Raw genomic sequence first — 19,350 nt, 5'->3', positions numbered from 1 at the left:
TGAGAAGACGTTGAGCTTTGGGAAGCTAGGAGTTCTCCCTCCAAGAGATCAACGATGGTAGATTCTGTAACAGTGGATTTCACATTACTTTACCTTTTTTTTTTCTATTACTTATATATTTATAATGTTTTTCTATTGTCATAATTACTGGTAACAAATGAAAGGGCATTTGTGTCCGAAAAGATTAGAAAGGACGATTTTAATAGCAAATAAAATATAAAGAACAATTTTAAATGAAAAACTACGTTAGGGATAATTTTAATTTTGACTCTAAATATTAGAGTATACAAATCTACTTTAACCCCTCCATATATATTATTCAACAAATGAATTATATTATTGGTTGCAGATTATTTTTAATATTACTTAGGTGTGTATGACAAGAGTGTTGCAGAGAGGTTAATTCCCTGGTACAGCAAATATTGGTGCCTTCAATTTCTTGTTTGCTAAATGGTGATGTGCAAAAATCGCATTCATTGATTCGTATCATTAAATCTTTTTATTTAAAAATATTAACCCTTCAATTAAATTTTTTGAAAATTAAAAAAAAATTTAATATTTTTCAAACGCTTACTTAAGCGGATTAATAAGCTAAGATCTAACTTTTGATTGAAAATTAAAAAAAAATTAAAATAAAAAAGTTGAAATTCTTTTAATTGAAATTATGCGATTCGATTTCAGTTTTTGAAAAAAAAAACAGAGATAAATACCAAATCGGTACTTGAAAGATTCTGGTTACCTGACTTTTGTTATTGACAAAATAGTCCATAAAAGATTTTAAAATTTGACAAGCGTGTCCCCGAGCTCGCCGGAACAAATCTCCGACAAACACAATGCTGACATGGCCACTGTATTTTGGTGACATGGCAAACCACCCCCTAAACCCTAAGCCCTCCCTCCCCAACGCAGACTTTCCCTCCATCTCCCTCTCCATCGCAACCCCTTCTTCCATCTCCCTCATCGCAGATCATAAAGGCACAGATAGAAGCATGCACAACAAAACACAATATCACAATTCAAATTATAATCTACCAATACTATTTGTGTTTCTTTTCAAATGTATTACAATATTCCATCAATTACATTAAAAAAGGAAAAAAAATCCACCTACAAACCCCCCAAATTTCTTATCAAGATGATCATATAAAGCACGCTTATCAATCTCTTGGTGATGGTAACTCTTGTAAATAGTAAAAAACGTTCTGCACCAACAATTCCACCAAATTCATAATGACCAACAGACCCACAATAACTGTGAAAAACTGCAGAAACGAGTTTTGTGTATCAATTGCTATAATAAGCAAAACTAAGGAAATCACGAAGACAAAGTTACAGATAAACATCAAAAGCGTGACCCAGAGGTAAGTGATGAACAAACGCTTGAAGATTTTGGGAATTGCAGAGATGGTGGAGGAAAAGGAGACAGCTTTGTTGGTGTAGAGGGAAGCGACGGTAAAGACGGCGGCGGCGGTGGAGAGGAGAGAGAAGGCGAAGAGGAAGAGGAAGAAAAGGTAACAGATTTTTGGGATGTTCAGGAATTGTAGCTCCTCTAGTGCTAGATCCATTATTCCTTCTTCTTCTTCTTCTCAGATTCTTGTCTTGTTCTTCTCTAATCTGAGAGAGAATCGAAGTTTTGGTTTGTAGTTGCTTTGAAAGGATGGAATTTTGAGATATTAAATTGTTGTTCTTTTTTATTACAGAAATAAGATGAGATGAGATGAGAGGAAGGGAGAGGGAAGGGGACTGCAATGGGGAGGGAAAGGGAAAGGAAAAGGGGGCTACGATGACTCGATGAGAGAAGGGGAGGAATTAGGGTTTGGAATAATATTTTTAATTACAAATTCCAACTCAAAATAAACTTCTCTTATCAGCAAAAACCAGTGAACACGTAAGCATCTTACTCACCGGAGCCATGGTCCGGCAAGCACAAGAAAACGCTTGGCAAATTTTTAAAACATTCAGGTACCATTTTATCAATAATAATAATAATCAGGTACCAAAATGTCAGCGTTTGAATCTTTCGAGTACTAATTTGATCATTTACCTCTTAAAAAAATTTAAATTGAAATCAGAGTCTCCATTTTGTTTTCCCCAAATAATCCTCATATTTTAGTAAAAAAAAAAAACCAAAAAAGACAATATATTTAAAAATATCACATTCTAACTCCATACTTAAACTTTTTGGTGCAGATTCTAAAATAAAACATAACAAAAATTTATTCATCTCATTTTTAAAAAATTAATAAAATATTATTCTTATTTTAATTAAATAACTACTCACATAAAAATATTTTCATAAAATAATAAATAAAATATCATGACATATTATATTAAACAATTTACTAATTTAATTAAATATATCAAATTATTTAATAATTCTTAACTGTTTTATTCACATAACATTGTTTAAGATTTTAATATATTTCAAAACACTTCAGTATTACAACTTTTACTTCTCTTTATTATTTTATGACTTCAAAAAATATAATTTAAAACTAATTTGAGCATTTTAAAAATATATTCTCTCTCAAAACTTCGGATCCAAATTCAACATTCTCTCCGTCTTGTTTCCTTTTACACAGGGCAGTAATAAGATAGCAGCAATCTTTTTTTTTTTTTTTGGTCGGTGGATTGGACAACCCCAATCCTAGGTACCCCAATAGATTGGACAACCCCCAATCCTAGGTACACAACACACCCACACACTCCTCACATATTTTCACAATTTTCCTTAATTGCATTCTCTAGGGTTTGAACCCTAGACCTTAAGGTGGGGAGGGGGGAGAAATGCCACTAGAGCCAAGGCTCATTGGCAGATAGCAGCAATCTTGAATGTTGCATTGAAACAAATGATTAACACCAAATAAAGGAGCTCGAAATTCTACAAGTGTAAACCTTCAAAATAATGTCTTTGACTATAAAAAAATGGAAATCTATATGTTGAAAGCTGCTTCTCAAGAACACTCATATTTCATCCTCTTCAAAGGGATCTCGTTCAGGGTAGTCACCAACCTGCAAAAGTTTGAGGAGATTGGCAGATGCTACAAACTCTGAAGCTTTAACAGAATTCATGCAACTAATAAAGAGGGTCACCACAATATGGTTCTTGACTAACCTTAACTTTTTCCGGCCTGACCATTCCACCGTGCGATGGAGGGCATTGAAAATAACGTACCCCCTTAACCCTGTAATAACCCCGAAATATACTAAGATATTTATGTGAAGTTTTCGAGGTGCCACAATGTACATAAAATCATAGGTAATGGGTTGCTGAACAATTTACACTTATTCATAAAGAAAAAGTCGAGAGCCAACATTGCACAATTAACATTGCAGTCAACATTCAACACAAGGAAAAAAAAATTCCGAAACTTAACTTAAAAAAAAATCGGAAATTCAAACTCAACAAAAGCTCACCTTTAGTGAGCATCATAATGGGTTTGTTTAGCAAAACCTGTTACAGTGTTGGATGAAATTGGTTGCTATAGTGTTTGGTTCTCTAGCATTACTCATTCATAAAACATACATAGAAATATCAACTTCACTTACATGCCATCATGTTTGCCCAAGGGTTCATCATACTGTACTCCAACCCAAAAACCAGGACCCAGTGGCTCAGCCCGACCAACAAATTTTACAACACCCCTTTTCTCGCCGGGTTCAACTTCACATCTTGATCCTACCTTAACATTTTGGAAATTGTACAGAATACGGCAACAACATCGCAGTTAGAAAACAATCAATTCAGTAAAATCAAAGCTAAATGATATGACAAACATAACAATAACTTTGACAAGAAACTGCATATAACAACCTTACACAACACTTAAAATGCATGAATCAGGAATAAAGGTTTCAAGAGAACCACAATGATTTTAACAAATCAGATAGGAATCCCAAAACAAGAAAGATGTATGTTAGAAGAGGAGCCTGTAAAGAGTCAGATACAGCAGTGAATTCTCAACAACCAAATCCTCAATGCACAGATAACCTTCAGAGACAATCACTTCATCCATGTTGGAATTATGGAAGATATCAGAATTACCTAGATTATATCTAAGATAGAGACTAGGAAATAGCGTTAGTTCATCATAGTAGTCTTGTAAAAAGGTACAGTACCTCATGCATACATATTTTTTTTATTGAATGATGTAAGATAAAAAGAAATTTTGTCAACCACAACTTCTTGCTTTTTCAATTTCACTCGCTGGTCACTTTGCTCACTTTCTGATGATAAAAATTCTCAAACGGCATATCTCTGGCTGTCCCAACCTCTACCAAGCTTACTAATCTCGAAAGTACCTTTTCTGACAACTACTGCTTTTTCAGGCAGCTATCACTCACCTTATTTTGTTAGCCTTATTTGGCTAGGGTTGTACAATTTTCACTAGATTTCATGACCTTATTATTAGTGCAAATAATTGATAGGTTTGTTAGTGTTTTACACACATCATAATATTTCATGTCAATCTAACTCTACGTAGCCCATAATATCCCAATTCTGTTTTCCTACTTTTCCACCTAAACCTATAACTAATAACTTAAGTAAAGGTGAAAAACTTAATTACAAGTCTAATGGTTCGTAAAAATAAAAAATAAAAAATAGAGATAATAGGTGACAAACCTTGATATTAGCACAGAGATCTTCCATGTGGGTGTCTGGTATCTGTGTAATAAAAAATCATTGAATTTTAACTAGAAGCTGGCACATAGGCCCATCTGAACTAATAATGTAATATCCTAATAAACTATACATGTATTTATGCTGTACATGCATGCAATTAGAGATGAGTGAAACAGAATAAAGCAATCAAATGCTTGCCTTTGCCTCAATAGTTGATGGAGTTTTGGGAGTCAACTTCTCTTTGTACTTTCTAAAAGTCCCTGAATCAACATAAATAATCAGACCCCATATTAATTAAATACTGGTAGTAACTAATAGTGACCTATCATAATCACAGAAAAGGGAAGCATTAGAATGAAAATCTGAAACCAACTTTTCCACCTAGAGCCAAATCCCTTTTCCCCCTAAAGAATACTCCCATCCAAAAGTATCATGAGTTTTCTCAAAAGATTAATGTCATTTCTTCATCCTCGCATATCATACCACTTTATTTACAACCAAATCAGCATCCAAAATCCATCTTCCAGCAATGGAAGCATTCTGGTCGGAAAGAATTTCCCCTAAACTTGGCTTATTCTCAGTTGATTAAACAAATTCTTGATACATGGGAATAGGCACTAGCTTCATAAAATTAAAAGAGGAAATCAAAGAAATATAAAAAAAGAAAGATCTTTAAATAAGGACTTAAGGAGCAATACCGTCAACAGTATCTGTGCAAAGAATTCATTCCATAAAGGTTTTCCAAAGCAAAATAGAAAAGGAGGAAATAGACACGGAACACAATGAAATTCAACCACCAATGAACAATAGAGACCACAGTGGAATTTGTCGGGAAAATCAAAGAAAAGGTGAAGTGTGATATCAAATTTGTGGTAAAATACAAAACAGCTTAAAAAAACGTTCGCATCACTTGTATTCTCCCCATGCCATCATTCAAGATCAACTCAACATACTATCCCCATAATTGCCCTTGGAAAGACACTAGTTGGAAATATTACAAATTCTGGGCAATGGCTAAACTTTCTAGTAAGAACAGATTTGGGTTTATATCTGCGTTATTATAAGGTGTGATTCACAACAGATTACCTAGTGTTCCAACATCCCCAATGAAGTGAAATCTAACAGCATCAATATGCATGGCAAAATCGTGATAAATCAGATTCTTTGCAAAATGTACACCACTATTATAGTCATACAAAGACTAACAAAACCCATTATCCATTTGTCAACCAAAAATCACTGCTTACTATGCAACTAATCTCAAGAATCTAGCAGCTTGCATTGTTGCTTTCCAAAATCCACCTAACAGAACTACCAGCTATAAAATATGATAAAAATCACCCTACAAGGAAATAGAAAAGGTAGATATCTACATTGTGTTCAATGAACTAGAAAGTAGGAGTACTACGCATATACTGATATACTTCCAAGCTAATCGTATATACATGGATTTTGTTTTTAAGATAAAAGAAGAATTTCATTAAGATGGAGAGAAGAATAATACAAGGAAATGGAGGATGAGAGATCCTCCATACGTTGAAGTTGATATTTGCATGACTGAACTTTTCAATAAAGAATAAAGATAATACAAATCCTAAAATTTCATTAAATTCATATACTTGTTTGTATATGCACACTTAGCATTCTAAAAGAGTTAAAAGAAGAAGAATAAGGGAGTGGGCAAGGTGGATCACACCTTCACGCTTATTATAGGCTTCTTCAGATATTGTATATTTTTCCACCAATGAAGTATCTTCCAGCCAGCCACCAGATGTAACAGATGATGGATCAAGATCTACAACATGTAAACAAAACCTGCCAAAGAAGAACACAAAAACTAACATCAGACTGACAAACTAAAACAAAGAAATTGACAGCTTCTAGGAACAGTGGAAGAAAAAACTAACAAGACGGATGCAAAAGTAGCAAAATGGGATGCTTGCAAAAAGCGCATCATGGGAAACCAGACAACACCATCACCTTCAAAACATCAGAGGCAGAAAAGTGGCCAGACCACGCATTATGCTCAACTAGATGTGAGCCTAAAAACTCTTGTACTTCTCATATCTTGACCCTGACATGGCCCCTTAAGGCATGTCAGACTAATTTAGATATTTATCTTATATAGTCAAGGGCGTGGGGATCCTTAATACCCAGGCTCTTTCTTTCAATTCCTTTGTAATTATCCTTCTCATATCAGTAATGGACACTACCCCTAGACTGAAATTTTTACATTGAAGTTCAGTCTAAGGCATTTTCAAGGGATTCTTATTCCTTCCCTATATCATTTGATATCAGTTGTAAAATAGGATTACCCGGCAATTGGGAAAAAGTGACAGCAATTGAGAAAAAGTTTACTGGCAAAAAATAAATGAAACTTACTGACCCATCAATAGGCAAATAGAAGCCAAGAGGTTTGGAATTATCAGTCAGATCAGCAATTTTGTTGCGCGTGTCATCATAGAGCTCGAGGTGCATGGACTCCACAGATGTACCAGTTTTTCTCCATAGCTTGTCTTTCACAGCTTCCACTGTCATCTAACAGAGGAATCAAATAGAATCAAATCAAGGATAGCAATTTTGATGTCAGAAAAAGAATTACACATAGTGAAGAAAAAACAGAGAGAAAGCTTTGAAGGCAAAGTCGTTGTTGTTGAAGTGATAAACCTGAAGGGAGAAGCGAATTTCAGGAGTGAAGGTCTTGAGGTTAGAATGAGTGACACGCAAGAGGACAGACTCGTCAACTTCAATCTTCTGCAAGCTCAACGCCATTGCCAGCTGGCGTGTTCTGCAGTTCAAAATTTGCTGAGTTCGGAATTGTGTTGTGCATTTGGGCAAAGTGAGAGAGAAAGAGAGAGGAACCCTTGTTCAGCTGAACCCCTCCCTATTCCCTGCCCTACTTCCTGTAGGTATTCCTTTTTTTTTTTTCATAGTTGTCAAAACCGACTCGGTGATCGAATCGGTTAGGTTACTGGGTCATTGGATCCCTGATTCAACCGATAGGACACGGGTTGAATCGGTTAACTCGATCTTATTTAAATAAAAATATAAAATAGTCAAAAACTTCAAATTAAAAAATAAAAATACATGTCTTCACAAAGATTTTAACAACAATCTAAGTCTCAAATTCTAAAAATAACTAACAGAAAAATAAACATAAAATTAGTCAATACTACAATAGTACCTTAATTTGATAAAATAAGAATAAGAATCCATAAACTATATCCAATGAGTAATTTGATTTCAAAGTCTGAGCAACTAAAAAAGTTCAACATCATTACAGCAGCAACAATCAACAATCAACAAAATCACTTCGTATTCACAATCAACAAAACCAATTCATAAACCAATTCAGCAATCAACAAAATCATTCATAAACCAATTCAACACTAAACAAAATCGGTGCATGTTCATAGTCAGCAAACCCAATTCATAAACCAATTTAACAATAACATTTCAACCATTTCAACATTTCAAGTTCAACCTCTGACATATTCTAATCAGATTCATAATTCAAACAACAATATAATTAACAGAAATAACATCAATGAATCAACTATTAAAAATTAATATAGAATATTAGAATAACTGGGAAAAAAAGCCTTACATATTGACTGTTATTGCAGCGGCAGAATCGAGCAGTGCAGTGCAGGTAGCAATACCCGCGGAAGAAAGGTGAGGGAAGGATGGAGGCGCGGCACGGCGAGACGCGAGCACTCACCAGGAAGCACAGCTTCAGGAAGAGAGGCAAGACGCGAGCAGTGGAGCACACCAGGCGAGCAGAATACGAGGTAGAGGGAGCAAGACCGCTGCCGACGAGCACGCGAGGGACGACGAGCGGAAGAGACGGGCGGTGAACCGAGGTGAGAGTGAGAGAGCTGGGGGAGGGGGGCGGCGCTGTGCCTGTGTGTGGGCGTGAGAGTGAGAGAGCTGGGGGTGGGGTGGGGTTACTGAACTAGGCCTATGGTTCTTTTGTTTAATTCTGAATCGATTCGGACTTCCAAAACCGGTTAGTTTATCGGTTTTTATTGGAACCGACCGGGTCAAACCAGTTATTTTCTTTATCCCATCCATTGATCTTTCCGGACCGATCCCGTGATTGATTCACTGATTTTTCGGCCCGACCGACTGGATCAGTCCAATTCTGATAAGCGATAATTATGGACGAAAGTAGATATTTTGATTAAATATTAATTACAAATGTTCAAAAAGGGTACAAGAGAAGACACATAAATAAACAAAATAGAAAAAAAAAATAGTTAGGCTTAATTACAAATTTTAACTCAGTCACTCGATATCTTTTATTGCAAAAAGTTAATTATTTTTGCTATGAAATGTTCAACTACTTTTATGGTTAATTGCACTGTTTTGTAATACATATAAAGATACAAAATATATGACTCATTTGATAGAACATTTTTGCTTGTCATCCATTTGTACCGGTTTACCACACATGCAAAACTAAATTACATGCATCTTTAGTTTTGCATTAGAGTAATACCTGTAAACAGAAAATTATACTAGAACCTATTTTGAAAACATAAAAGATTAGAAGGTAAGTAGAAAGATCAAGGAAAATCGAAGAGAACTTGCATAAGTTCGTTGAAACTTGAAAGTAGATACAAGTACAATTTGAACTTTGCTCAACATAAATCACAATCAGACACTACGCGGGATAAGGGAAATTATAAATGAAATAATAAGGAGAACAATATTGCTCTTTGGTCTTCAATACAAGGATTTCATCGGATTTTTTTTTAATATAAATTAAAAAATATAATATTTATCGATTTAAATAAACGTGTAAATATTTAATAAAATATATTTTTAGTCACATTTTAGATACAGCGGAAAAAACAAAAGAACGAACATATCTCGGATGCATTGACCCCATTCTATGATACGGGAGTGCATCCGAGATATGAACAAGAGCACATCTCGGATACACTGCATCCGAGATATGCTTATATTCTGATATGGACTAATGCATCCGAGATACGTGCGAGGTTGCAGGACGGGGGCACTGCATCCGAGATATAATCAAGATCCAATATACTTCTATTTGTTTACCCATTTTGGTGTATGCTTTTTTTTATGAAAATATTGTAATATTGTAGATGAAAAATGGTCCCATAACAATCGAAAGTAACAAGTTATACAAAAGTTATGCTTCGTTACACATTAAACACATTTAATAACAAACAGTACATTAAAGTGACAACATTGGAACGAAAACGCATAAATTCTAAACTACATGCGTCGTCATGGATCCGAGTGGGGCGCATTGGGACACCCACGTCTGGTGTGGCCCTCTCTGCAGCAAAGCCCACATCTCTTCTCCGCACACACGATGGCACCCATCTCATTCCGGATCCGAGTGGATACCGGCCTACCTGATGCCTTCCTTCTCATGGCTGAGTTGGACTTCAGGCGTGCACCGTACCATGGAGGCCACATCTTTTCGTCTCTCGTATACCTTGAATACAGAGGTCATCGTATACACGGGGTCCACAAAATGACCACACTCAATACTCGCAGCTGCACATGTTGCCAGAGCGTGTCGACATGGATAATTCAATGACTGGAACAGGTCGCAGTCGCATGTACGCTCGGTTATACGAACCTGATATGAAGTCTCTGACCAACCATCTACTGGCTCCATCTCTTCCACGCTAAAAACAGATGCCCTACGATCACAATGGGTCATAATTTCTGTATAACTTGTTACTTCCGATTGTTATGGGACCATTTTTCATCTGCAACATTACAATATTTTCATAAAAAAAAATCATACACCAAAATGGGTAAACAAATAGAAGCATATCGGATCTTGACTATATCTCGGATGCAGTGCCCCCGTCCTGCATCCTCGCATGTATCTCGGATGCACTGATTCATATCAGAATATAAGCATATCTCGAATGCAGTGTATCCGAGATGTGCTCTTGTTCATACTTCGAATACACCCGAGATATGACTCTCAGACCTCGTATCAGAGACCAAAATCAGTGCATTCGAGATATGTTTGTTTTTTGGTTTCTCCCACTATATTCAAGATGAACTAGAAACATATTAAAATCGGTAAATATTATAATTTTTAATTTAAATAAAAAAAATCCCAAATTCATCTAATCATTCAAAAAAGAATAATCTAGATATGACAGATTTTCTTTTCCAACAAATCCATATCAAATTTACATCATCATAATTTTATATCATCATAATTTAAAAAAAAAAAAGAAAACAAATTCCAACCAAAAAAAAAGAAAACAATTTGGACTTGTTTGAGTAAGTTTATAAGATAGTTATCTTTATCTTATGAAAAAATAAAAATAATTTTATATTTAGATATTTCATGCAAAAATATCTTTTTATCTATTAATTATATTTGAATATAACAATATAAAAATATTTATTTATTTATTATTAATTACATGAAAAATATTTTTTAAAAAATCTTAAAAAAAATAAATTATAGTTTCTCAAAAAAATATTTTATTTTTTATTTTTTAGTACTTTTTTTTGTTTCTCACGGTATCTCCCGACTCGGCAGACTTTTTTTTTTTTTGTACTGAGCTTCATTTAAGGGTTTGCTACTGGCCAATGGGTTGTCGCATATATAAGGCGGGATTCGAACTCCCGACACTTGCTTAAGCGGACCAGTGAGATAACTACTAAATCAACCTAGCTTAATCTTAGTACCTTTATTTTTACTACTAAAAATTTGTCACACACTAAAACATAAAAAAAATTCTTTTTAATAACGCCCAAATAAACGGACAAAAGTTTTTGATCATCCAATTTAAATATTAGGATGAGAATATCTTTCATTTTAAGCGAAACATTCTCATGAAAAGAGAATCACCATTTCCACCCTCCACATAGAAATCAAAATTTACTAAAATATGAAAATACTACATTCTTAAAAATGCAAAATTTCAAAAAATTTCTTCACACTTAACTTACCAAACATGGAAATTATATTACCTTGTTACTATTCCCAAAAATGTTAAAACATTTCTCCAACCAAGTGCACTCTGACACTTTGTTGTTAAAAACTTGATTCAGCAAGTATAACTACTTTTTCTTCCACCTAAAAGTATCATTACTTTTCTCAGAACGCCACATAAATCAGAATAATTATTTTATTGATCACAACTTCCTCATGAAAACTGAGTATAAAAATTGAGAATCTGTACAGAGATTTCAAACGATAAGGAAAGCCTCTCTTTGCAGCTATCAGTATTCTGTACACATATCATAAATTCACAAATTTGAATAAAATAATACTTGGGCCTCTCTTCAAAATAGTAAACTAGATATTCCTTCACAAAGGCTAGGCAAATAACTGTTGAATGACCGTCTCCGCATTTCCATTGTATTGTGCAAGCAGGTGGATAGCATCGGCCCTAGGCAAAGCCAAAAACTCCTGCACACATCCATAAATACATGGGAAAGAGAGAGAATATTATACACACTCCTATTTCAATTGCATTTACATCTTCAATATTTTCTATGTTCAAAAATTTATACCAAAAAAATAAGTGAAAATGGAAAAAATAATTGTTTATGTATTTGACGGCATAGCCATAGGAGGAATCAAACAAACAAAATCACAAACACAAGAAGCTAATGAAGGATAAAAAATCTATCTATAAACCCATTGACACAACAAATCGAAGAGCTTTAGTATATAATGTTGCATTAACAATTCGACTACTCTATCATGAGCATGTCTTAGCTATTGTGTAACATATATTAATTTGGCGCAACTGCAAATTATTTTACATAAAATGTTCTGCCAATGAAACTAGACCGTATTTCCAAATATATCATGATTTGCGAGAAAAAACCCAAAAAGTCTGGGCACATATTAACATAACTAGATTTCAAAATTTTGCACGAGAGAGGGGAGAGACTGTGGCAAGAGACCATAACTTACCATTACTTTGAGTATTGCACCTTCATCACAGATGGCATCCCGTGAAGAATCTTGAGTTGGACTGCTTCCATCTTCTGACAGTCTCGTGCCCGAAGATACAGTAGCCTGAGATGAACCATTGGTGCAGCTGTCAGTATGCGACTTAGAGGTACACATGGAACTGAGTAAGGGAGCATGAACTTCTTTCAAAGAATTGATCCTCAGGAGACCTTCAAACCGATCTTTGCACATCTGAAGTTTGAACCACTCATTATGTGTATGTAGAGTGGCTCGCATTATTTTCATGAGCTGCGGTTCTTCAACCCCAAGCCTCCTACCAACTGCGACCTGTACATTATGAAAACAAACAATTCACATTAGCTTTAAGATACAGAATAAGGCATGAAGCCACAGAGTGACTTAACAACACAAACTATTGTAAATAAAAGTTTTCCAACCCTTCCAAGTTTCTGCTTGTAATTGAACCCAACCAATAACCCAACACACGGCCACAAAAATTTCCAACGGGAGTGGCAATAGTGTCTCTTGAAAATGTGAATTTGTACAGTTTATAAGCAGCAAGACCAACAACATGAAGCCAAAGATTATTTTTGAAACAATCAAAAGAGTCAAAGAGCACAATGAATACAGCTGGAGTGGACTAAGATGTGGTGAATCTGGTCATCAAACCATCACCACCTTTGGGTTTTCTTGAATTCTTTCAGTCTTGTAAAATCTTGAGATCCTAGTAGTCCATGGCTCCATCAGTGATGAAGTGAAATTATGGTATGTGTCCTATAGAGTCTAGAGAAGACATCATTTAAATTTGATGTTATGTATAATAATGAGTATTTCTTTCTCAAGTCCTTTCATTTTGAATAACTGGCAGAATTTTTTAAGGTCTTGACGAGTATCTTTGGGTCTATATGTTATAAAAATTCTAGCCTCACACAAACTCGTATAATAAACATACACAAAATCTATCATAACCATTGATGGGAAAAAAACTACTACACAAAAAAATAAATAAATAAAGTAATAAAAAATTGCAACTTGTAGATTTAAAATTATCATTGAAAATAAAACTAAGAAAGGATTTATGGCACATATTTAAGTTTCTGAAATAGAAAGTTTAAAGATACAGATAGATTAAAAATTGAGTGTTCAATGAATTCATTGAACAAAACACTTTCGAGATTTCTCCCTTTGGAAACCTTAATTAACTAACCATAAAAAGAACATACTAACAAGTACCCCAAATATGTCAAATTTTTCGAAGAGAAATATCAAAGATGGCCGCTTTACAAGTGTCCCTAGAATGTACACAAGTTTGTGCTTCTTGTTTTTTAAAAAAGGGGTGTGCGCGTGTGTATATGTATGCATGTATGTATGTATTGGGTCATATCTCTAGTATGCATGTATTTATGTATTGGGTCATATCTCTAGTATATTTATTTTATTACTTTTATAAGCATGAAGGCATGTTTAAAAATATGGTACAAATTTTTATAGCTCAACATGATGTGTAAAAACTATACATAAAAATTCATTAATACTTGGAATAATTTGTATAATACTTTGTTAAATAAATGTTTTGATGCAAAATGTTAAAAAAAAAGTTGTGATATTAGAATTACAACACTACTCTTGGACAAATATATATGTTATAAAGTTCTCCATTATTTTTTGGGATGGAAAGTTGATAAGCATTCAACAAACAATCATCAAGTAACCTATTAGTACTCCCTTCAGAACATTATCTATTGGTAGTGCTATCCATGAGCAAGGAATTTTTTTCACATTACTTCCCAAGCACCATGAGCAAGGATACCACATTAATTACTGAATGTATTAATCCAGGAACAGACTTGGCAAAAATTTTATCACATTAATGCACAAGAACCATAAGCAAGGATGCCACGTGGGTTAATGATTTGCTAGAATCCTGAGCAAGGATGCAGTGTTAATTAACATGCAATATTTAAAAGAAAAAGTATATAAATGGACAAAGACCATTTTTGACAACATACGCATTTAATAAACCACTCGATACCTGTAGAGAAGCAGCTAAAGCATTTAGAGGTAAAGCACTTCCAAGAGCATCTTCACTAGGTCGAAGTAAAGCCAAGAGAGTTTCCTTCAAGGGCTTCAATAAAGTAGGGTCACTAGCTGCTAAAGGACCCAAATGGGAACAAGCAACCTTTAAAGCAGCATTATAATCACCAGAGCTGACTAACTTCAGGAACTCAACCTAAAGAAGGAAACCATTTAAAAGATCAAATACCTGATGGACGAATGCAGAACTAAACAGTACATTGGCCCTTCTCACCAAATATTCAAGAAAAGGATATCAACATCATCATACATGCCATTTACCTGCTTGAGTTGGAAGAGTAAAACACAGTTCTGAGAGAAGAAATTAGGATCAATAGCATTGACTTCTTCAACTGCTTCAGCAGCCATTCCATTACTAGCCAAATCTTTCATTCCCAACAGAATTTCGTATTTATCTTCAGTGTTACTAGCATCATTTATAGAAAGCTTTTCGCAACCCTGCAAAACAATGCTATGTTAAAAATGGAGTTCCCAGATGGAATAACATCAATCATCAAACTATACCTGCTTCTCCTTTGTTACAGTTGATACGGCAGTACTTATGCTATTTTCTTGCTTGCTATCTTCCAAAGATGCATTGGCTACATAGTTATTATAATCATATCTTCCTCTCCACCGCTTGCGTTTGCTCCTTTCTCCATTTCCAGGCATTCTTCTTCGTTGCAAGATACTTGGATTCTCAAGCAGCTGTGATCCACTCGTGCTACAGTCCTCATGACTGTTTGTCAGCTCAGAAGCATATCGTACTTCAACATCCATTCCTTGCATGCTACTCACGTCAGCATTATTTTCAGGGGAACCATCCACATGAACATTTGTAACAGAAGTTTCACCATCAGAATGCTTGCCAACATTACAATCTAGCTCAAGTGAACAATCTCTTGATAGGCAACAAACAGGGTCTTGCTGGCTGAACTTTACAGATTCAGGAATAGGTTGCTTCTCAGACACTAAATTCATCATAAATTGGCAAAAAAATAATCAAACATCAAAACAGGATATGAAGATATGACACAACTTAAATAGGACATGTTCCACAAGAATCATTATTAGAATATAATACATAAAAAAATGAATAACAACATAAAACTTCAGTTAAAAATTTCAAAGAGACTTCAGATGCAATGTAGGATTAATGATGAGCAGATGCCATGAAACATACCAAGTGGTATAAGCTAGTGGCATGAAAGATATGTATAACACAGACAAGTTTACAAAGGAGATGCTATACCAGACTCAATAATGCCTCTGTAAACACAATACTCACGAACAAGTTGATCAAGATATGGAGTATCCAACTTTATCCGACATAATTCATTCTGCAAGAAAAGAATATGGTATTGAATACATTGAGGCAATACTCTGACATGAATAAATCACCAGTTCAGCCAAAACTAAATATTGGGAGAGACTGAAAACCATTAATTCATATTTTGCACTAACCTACAACTATTTTTCTTTTATGTCCAATGCTTTTAGCCCTTTCCCGGATTAAGGTATGAAAGTAAAAAAGATTGTTGAGGACCTAACTAGATGGTATGAACATTGATCCTTAGGTCCAATCGACAATTAAAAAATGAGATTTTTAAACAGAATGAAAAAGAACCAATGATGAGTAATTAGTAATATGCTGGAATTTTCTTGGTAAGGCTGCATGATGATCTATTATTCTAAAATCAAGAACAATGCAAAGGAAACTACAAAGAAAAAAAATAAACCATAATGAATTAGGAATTGTCATTTTAGCTTATCGTTTCATCCAAACCACACAAATGATAACGAAGCAAAAGCAATTTGGATATTAAAATAAATAAGAAAAAAAAAACTAATATTTGAAATCAAGGCAGAAGCCCATAAGTAAGTATATTGCTATGTAACCTGAAATGCCAGAAACAGATCACCCTTAGCAAATCTCAAGCTATCAATTGCCCCTTGTCTGGTAAGCTCTACAGCATGTGCAAGAGCCTGAATGTCAACCTGGATTCCACAAAAACATATACATCTTATGAATGATGCACATAAACTAAAAAAGGGGTGCTACATAGAAGAAAAATACATGGAGGCCAATCTGTCGATATATGTGCACAAAATGATATTATTAAATTGCACGTGTTTTCTGACAAAGACCCTTGCATAACTAGCTGTAATAGGGGAAGGGATAGCAGGATGGGGTTGGAAAACATGTAGGAAAATAGTGTGATCAGCATGTTAGAATCTGCATTGCAACTACATAGTAACAGTAATGTGACAGATGAAGAAGGCAGAATCAAGCCAAGAATGTGGGATAAGAAAAGCTGAAGAACTAAGTAGTGATAATATACAGCATACATGTACTTTCAGTTTCTTGATCTGGTCCAGTTTCTATCAGTTTCACGGTGAAAGTTTAGAATAATATATGACAGATATTCTTACCTCATCAAATGGTGGTACTTCATATAAGATGTCCTGTGGTATTGCAGGATGGTCACGCTCTTCAAGGAGCAATCTTTCAGTCAAATCAGAGATGGGTGATGTAATACCTTGACGTAAACAATATGCCCTGTGTATACTGCAGAAGGGACCAAAAAAATTCCAGAAAGTTAAGGAAATTGTGACGTTTGGCAAAAAAAAAAAGGCATAACTGCACAGGAAAAAGATAAACCACACGTCGATCAATTACTTAAAACTGTAGGAGTGGGAATTAATAGATGACCTTATCAAATATCTGAGAGCCAGAGAAAAAACTGGATCATATGCATTTAAATGAGCTCTTAACATAGAGGACATAAATCCAGCTAAGTCAAGCCTCCTCCTTTCAGACCACTGCATAAGGAAGGGGAAAAAATGATCAGGTGCTGAACAAATTCACTATGGACACGAAACTACAAATCAGGGTATGACATCAATCACAAACCAGACTAAGGTCTATACTCTATACCATCGCAATTCTCAAGGTGAATAAAATTAATTATTTAAATCAGTTAAGCTAAATATACCATAGAAGTCAAAAACTAAAAGGAAATAGCATATTATATTTTCTATATTTTTCCCAAGAAAGAAAACACTCTCTTGAAAAGCATGGACGTCAAATCCAACTACTAGACACTTAGTCATAAACTGAAGCTAACTGCACAATATCCTTCGACCTAACGCTCAACATGCCATTATATGGAAAATAACAACAAATTGCAGAGCAGTGAAGAGCCATATCCGTAGGAAACAGTTGGCAAGATGTTGCTAGGTAAGGAATCCTCTTTGATGGTATTTATTTCCTCAAAAAAAAAAAAAGGCCCAGTCAGAAGGATTTCAGTAGTTAGATCAGTACATAGTCAGACTGCATAATGTGCACAATTGAAACTTAGGAACTGTTCCTTGACCAGCTTTGCAGTCTTTGGGAAAATCAACAAGGCCATATCGTTGTGGGAATGGACAGTCTATGTATTTGGGGTATATCATCATCAGCTCCACACATAATTTTTGTATTTTTAATAACAAAAAATATTGTATAAGCAAGTTATATGGACTAAGGTTATATTTGGCTTTTATTTGGCCAGCCATTGACCTTTAAAGAAGGATTTCTCTTTTGGATATGTTGAGAAATTGGAAGTTTTGCTTTATTGATATTGTTCCTCATTTGTTAAGTTTGGTTAGTGTAAGGAGGATTTCTCGTAATCTTCCTCACTCTATCTCAATAAAATACTTATTTATATCCAAAACCCAAATTATAACTTTGATTTGTAACCTTCATATGCATCATCAAAATGGAGTTATTTGTGTTATTATATACATTAACATGTGTTCAAATATAATTTTATATTTTGAGTAGGATCTAACAATTGGTGTCTTCTTGTGCTACATATTTATCCTCCCTTTGTGATTCTTGCTAAGGCATTTGAATTTGACAACTTATTGGTGATTCAACCAAATAACATCAATTAAATCAATAACCTCACAACACTCCCAGTATGCAACACACAACTTGACATAGATAAAGCAATTATTGTTCTTTCAGGACTGCCTAGTTGCAACAAGTGTCAACTAGGTGGCGGCTGCACAAGGGACGAGTTAAAAGGCGAGTAAAAGAATTGTTTGCTAAAAAAACAGAAGTCCTAAATGAAGATCAAAAAAGCTTCTTGAATTCTCACCCCCTAATAAATGCTTTATATTTAATATCTCCCTGGTTTTAGTTTAAGTCCTATGTTTCTCTTTACATGGACACTATCCAAATACACTGGGCCAATCTCTATGTACGAAAAATATAATAGATATCGGAGGGAATATTCAATGAAATAAACAGAATAGAATTCAGAATAACCTCATTTGCTACCGGAGAACTCTTATCATCCTTGTCGTATATAAAAGCAAGCAGAACGTGCTTGAATTCCTCATATGCTTCCTTAAATACAGAGACAAGTCAGAACTTAGTACCAGTGGTTGAAGTACAATCCAAAGAACCAAGGATCAAAAAATAAAAAAATGCTAACGAAATTTAAGACTCAAATACCGGGTAAGCATCGAGAGCACAAGGAGCAAGAGCCGCCCTCAGACACTCAATTGCAGAATCGCGATCCTCCATTGTTCCCTTCCGTAGGAGCTCAATAAATTTCTACAAAATCAATCAAATACAAAGGAAAATTCAGGGGCGGAAAAAATTAATATAAATCATGCATCGAGTAAAGAAAAAATTCAACGAAATCACACAGGGAGAGGT

General features: G+C 34.7%; 2 protein-coding genes across 3 annotated transcripts in view; both read right to left on the bottom strand.

Annotated features, from left to right (window-relative positions):
- Positions 1-2,499: 2,499 nt before the first annotated feature.
- LOC107494118 (tubulin-folding cofactor B) lies at positions 2,500-8,467 on the bottom strand. 2 transcript variants are annotated; one of them, XM_052254145.1, is made up of 9 exons: positions 8,232-8,467; positions 7,292-7,611; positions 7,011-7,162; positions 6,321-6,439; positions 4,823-4,884; positions 4,625-4,666; positions 3,550-3,683; positions 3,116-3,185; positions 2,500-3,012 (listed from the first exon to the last, which is right to left on the bottom strand). In XM_052254145.1, exons 2-9 carry the CDS (start codon positions 7,394-7,396, stop codon positions 2,965-2,967), a joined length of 732 nt encoding a protein of 243 aa, XP_052110105.1. In that variant the 5' UTR covers positions 7,397-7,611; positions 8,232-8,467; the 3' UTR covers positions 2,500-2,964. The 2 variants fall into 2 exon arrangements, with proteins under 2 accessions (XP_052110105.1, XP_015940627.1); XM_016085141.3 differs by having other exon boundaries at positions 7,292-7,412.
- Positions 8,468-11,753: 3,286 nt separating this feature from the next.
- LOC107485450 (uncharacterized) overlaps positions 11,754-19,350 on the bottom strand; it is a gene marked incomplete in the record, with an annotated part of 8,074 nt that continues 477 nt past the window's right edge. The window contains 11 exon segments of the mRNA XM_016109191.3: positions 11,754-12,053; positions 12,567-12,893; positions 14,599-14,796; positions 14,922-15,098; positions 15,165-15,610; positions 15,892-15,979; positions 16,539-16,637; positions 17,073-17,208; positions 17,353-17,462; positions 18,955-19,035; positions 19,144-19,245. Coding sequence (XP_015964677.1) covers positions 11,961-12,053; positions 12,567-12,893; positions 14,599-14,796; positions 14,922-15,098; positions 15,165-15,610; positions 15,892-15,979; positions 16,539-16,637; positions 17,073-17,208; positions 17,353-17,462; positions 18,955-19,035; positions 19,144-19,245 — 1,857 coding nt within the window.

Source organism: Arachis duranensis, chromosome 1, assembly GCF_000817695.3.
Source record: "Arachis duranensis cultivar V14167 chromosome 1, aradu.V14167.gnm2.J7QH, whole genome shotgun sequence".
NCBI classification, from domain to species: Eukaryota; Viridiplantae; Streptophyta; class Magnoliopsida; order Fabales; family Fabaceae; genus Arachis; species Arachis duranensis.
This window is presented reverse-complemented; position numbering and strand designations above follow the sequence as displayed.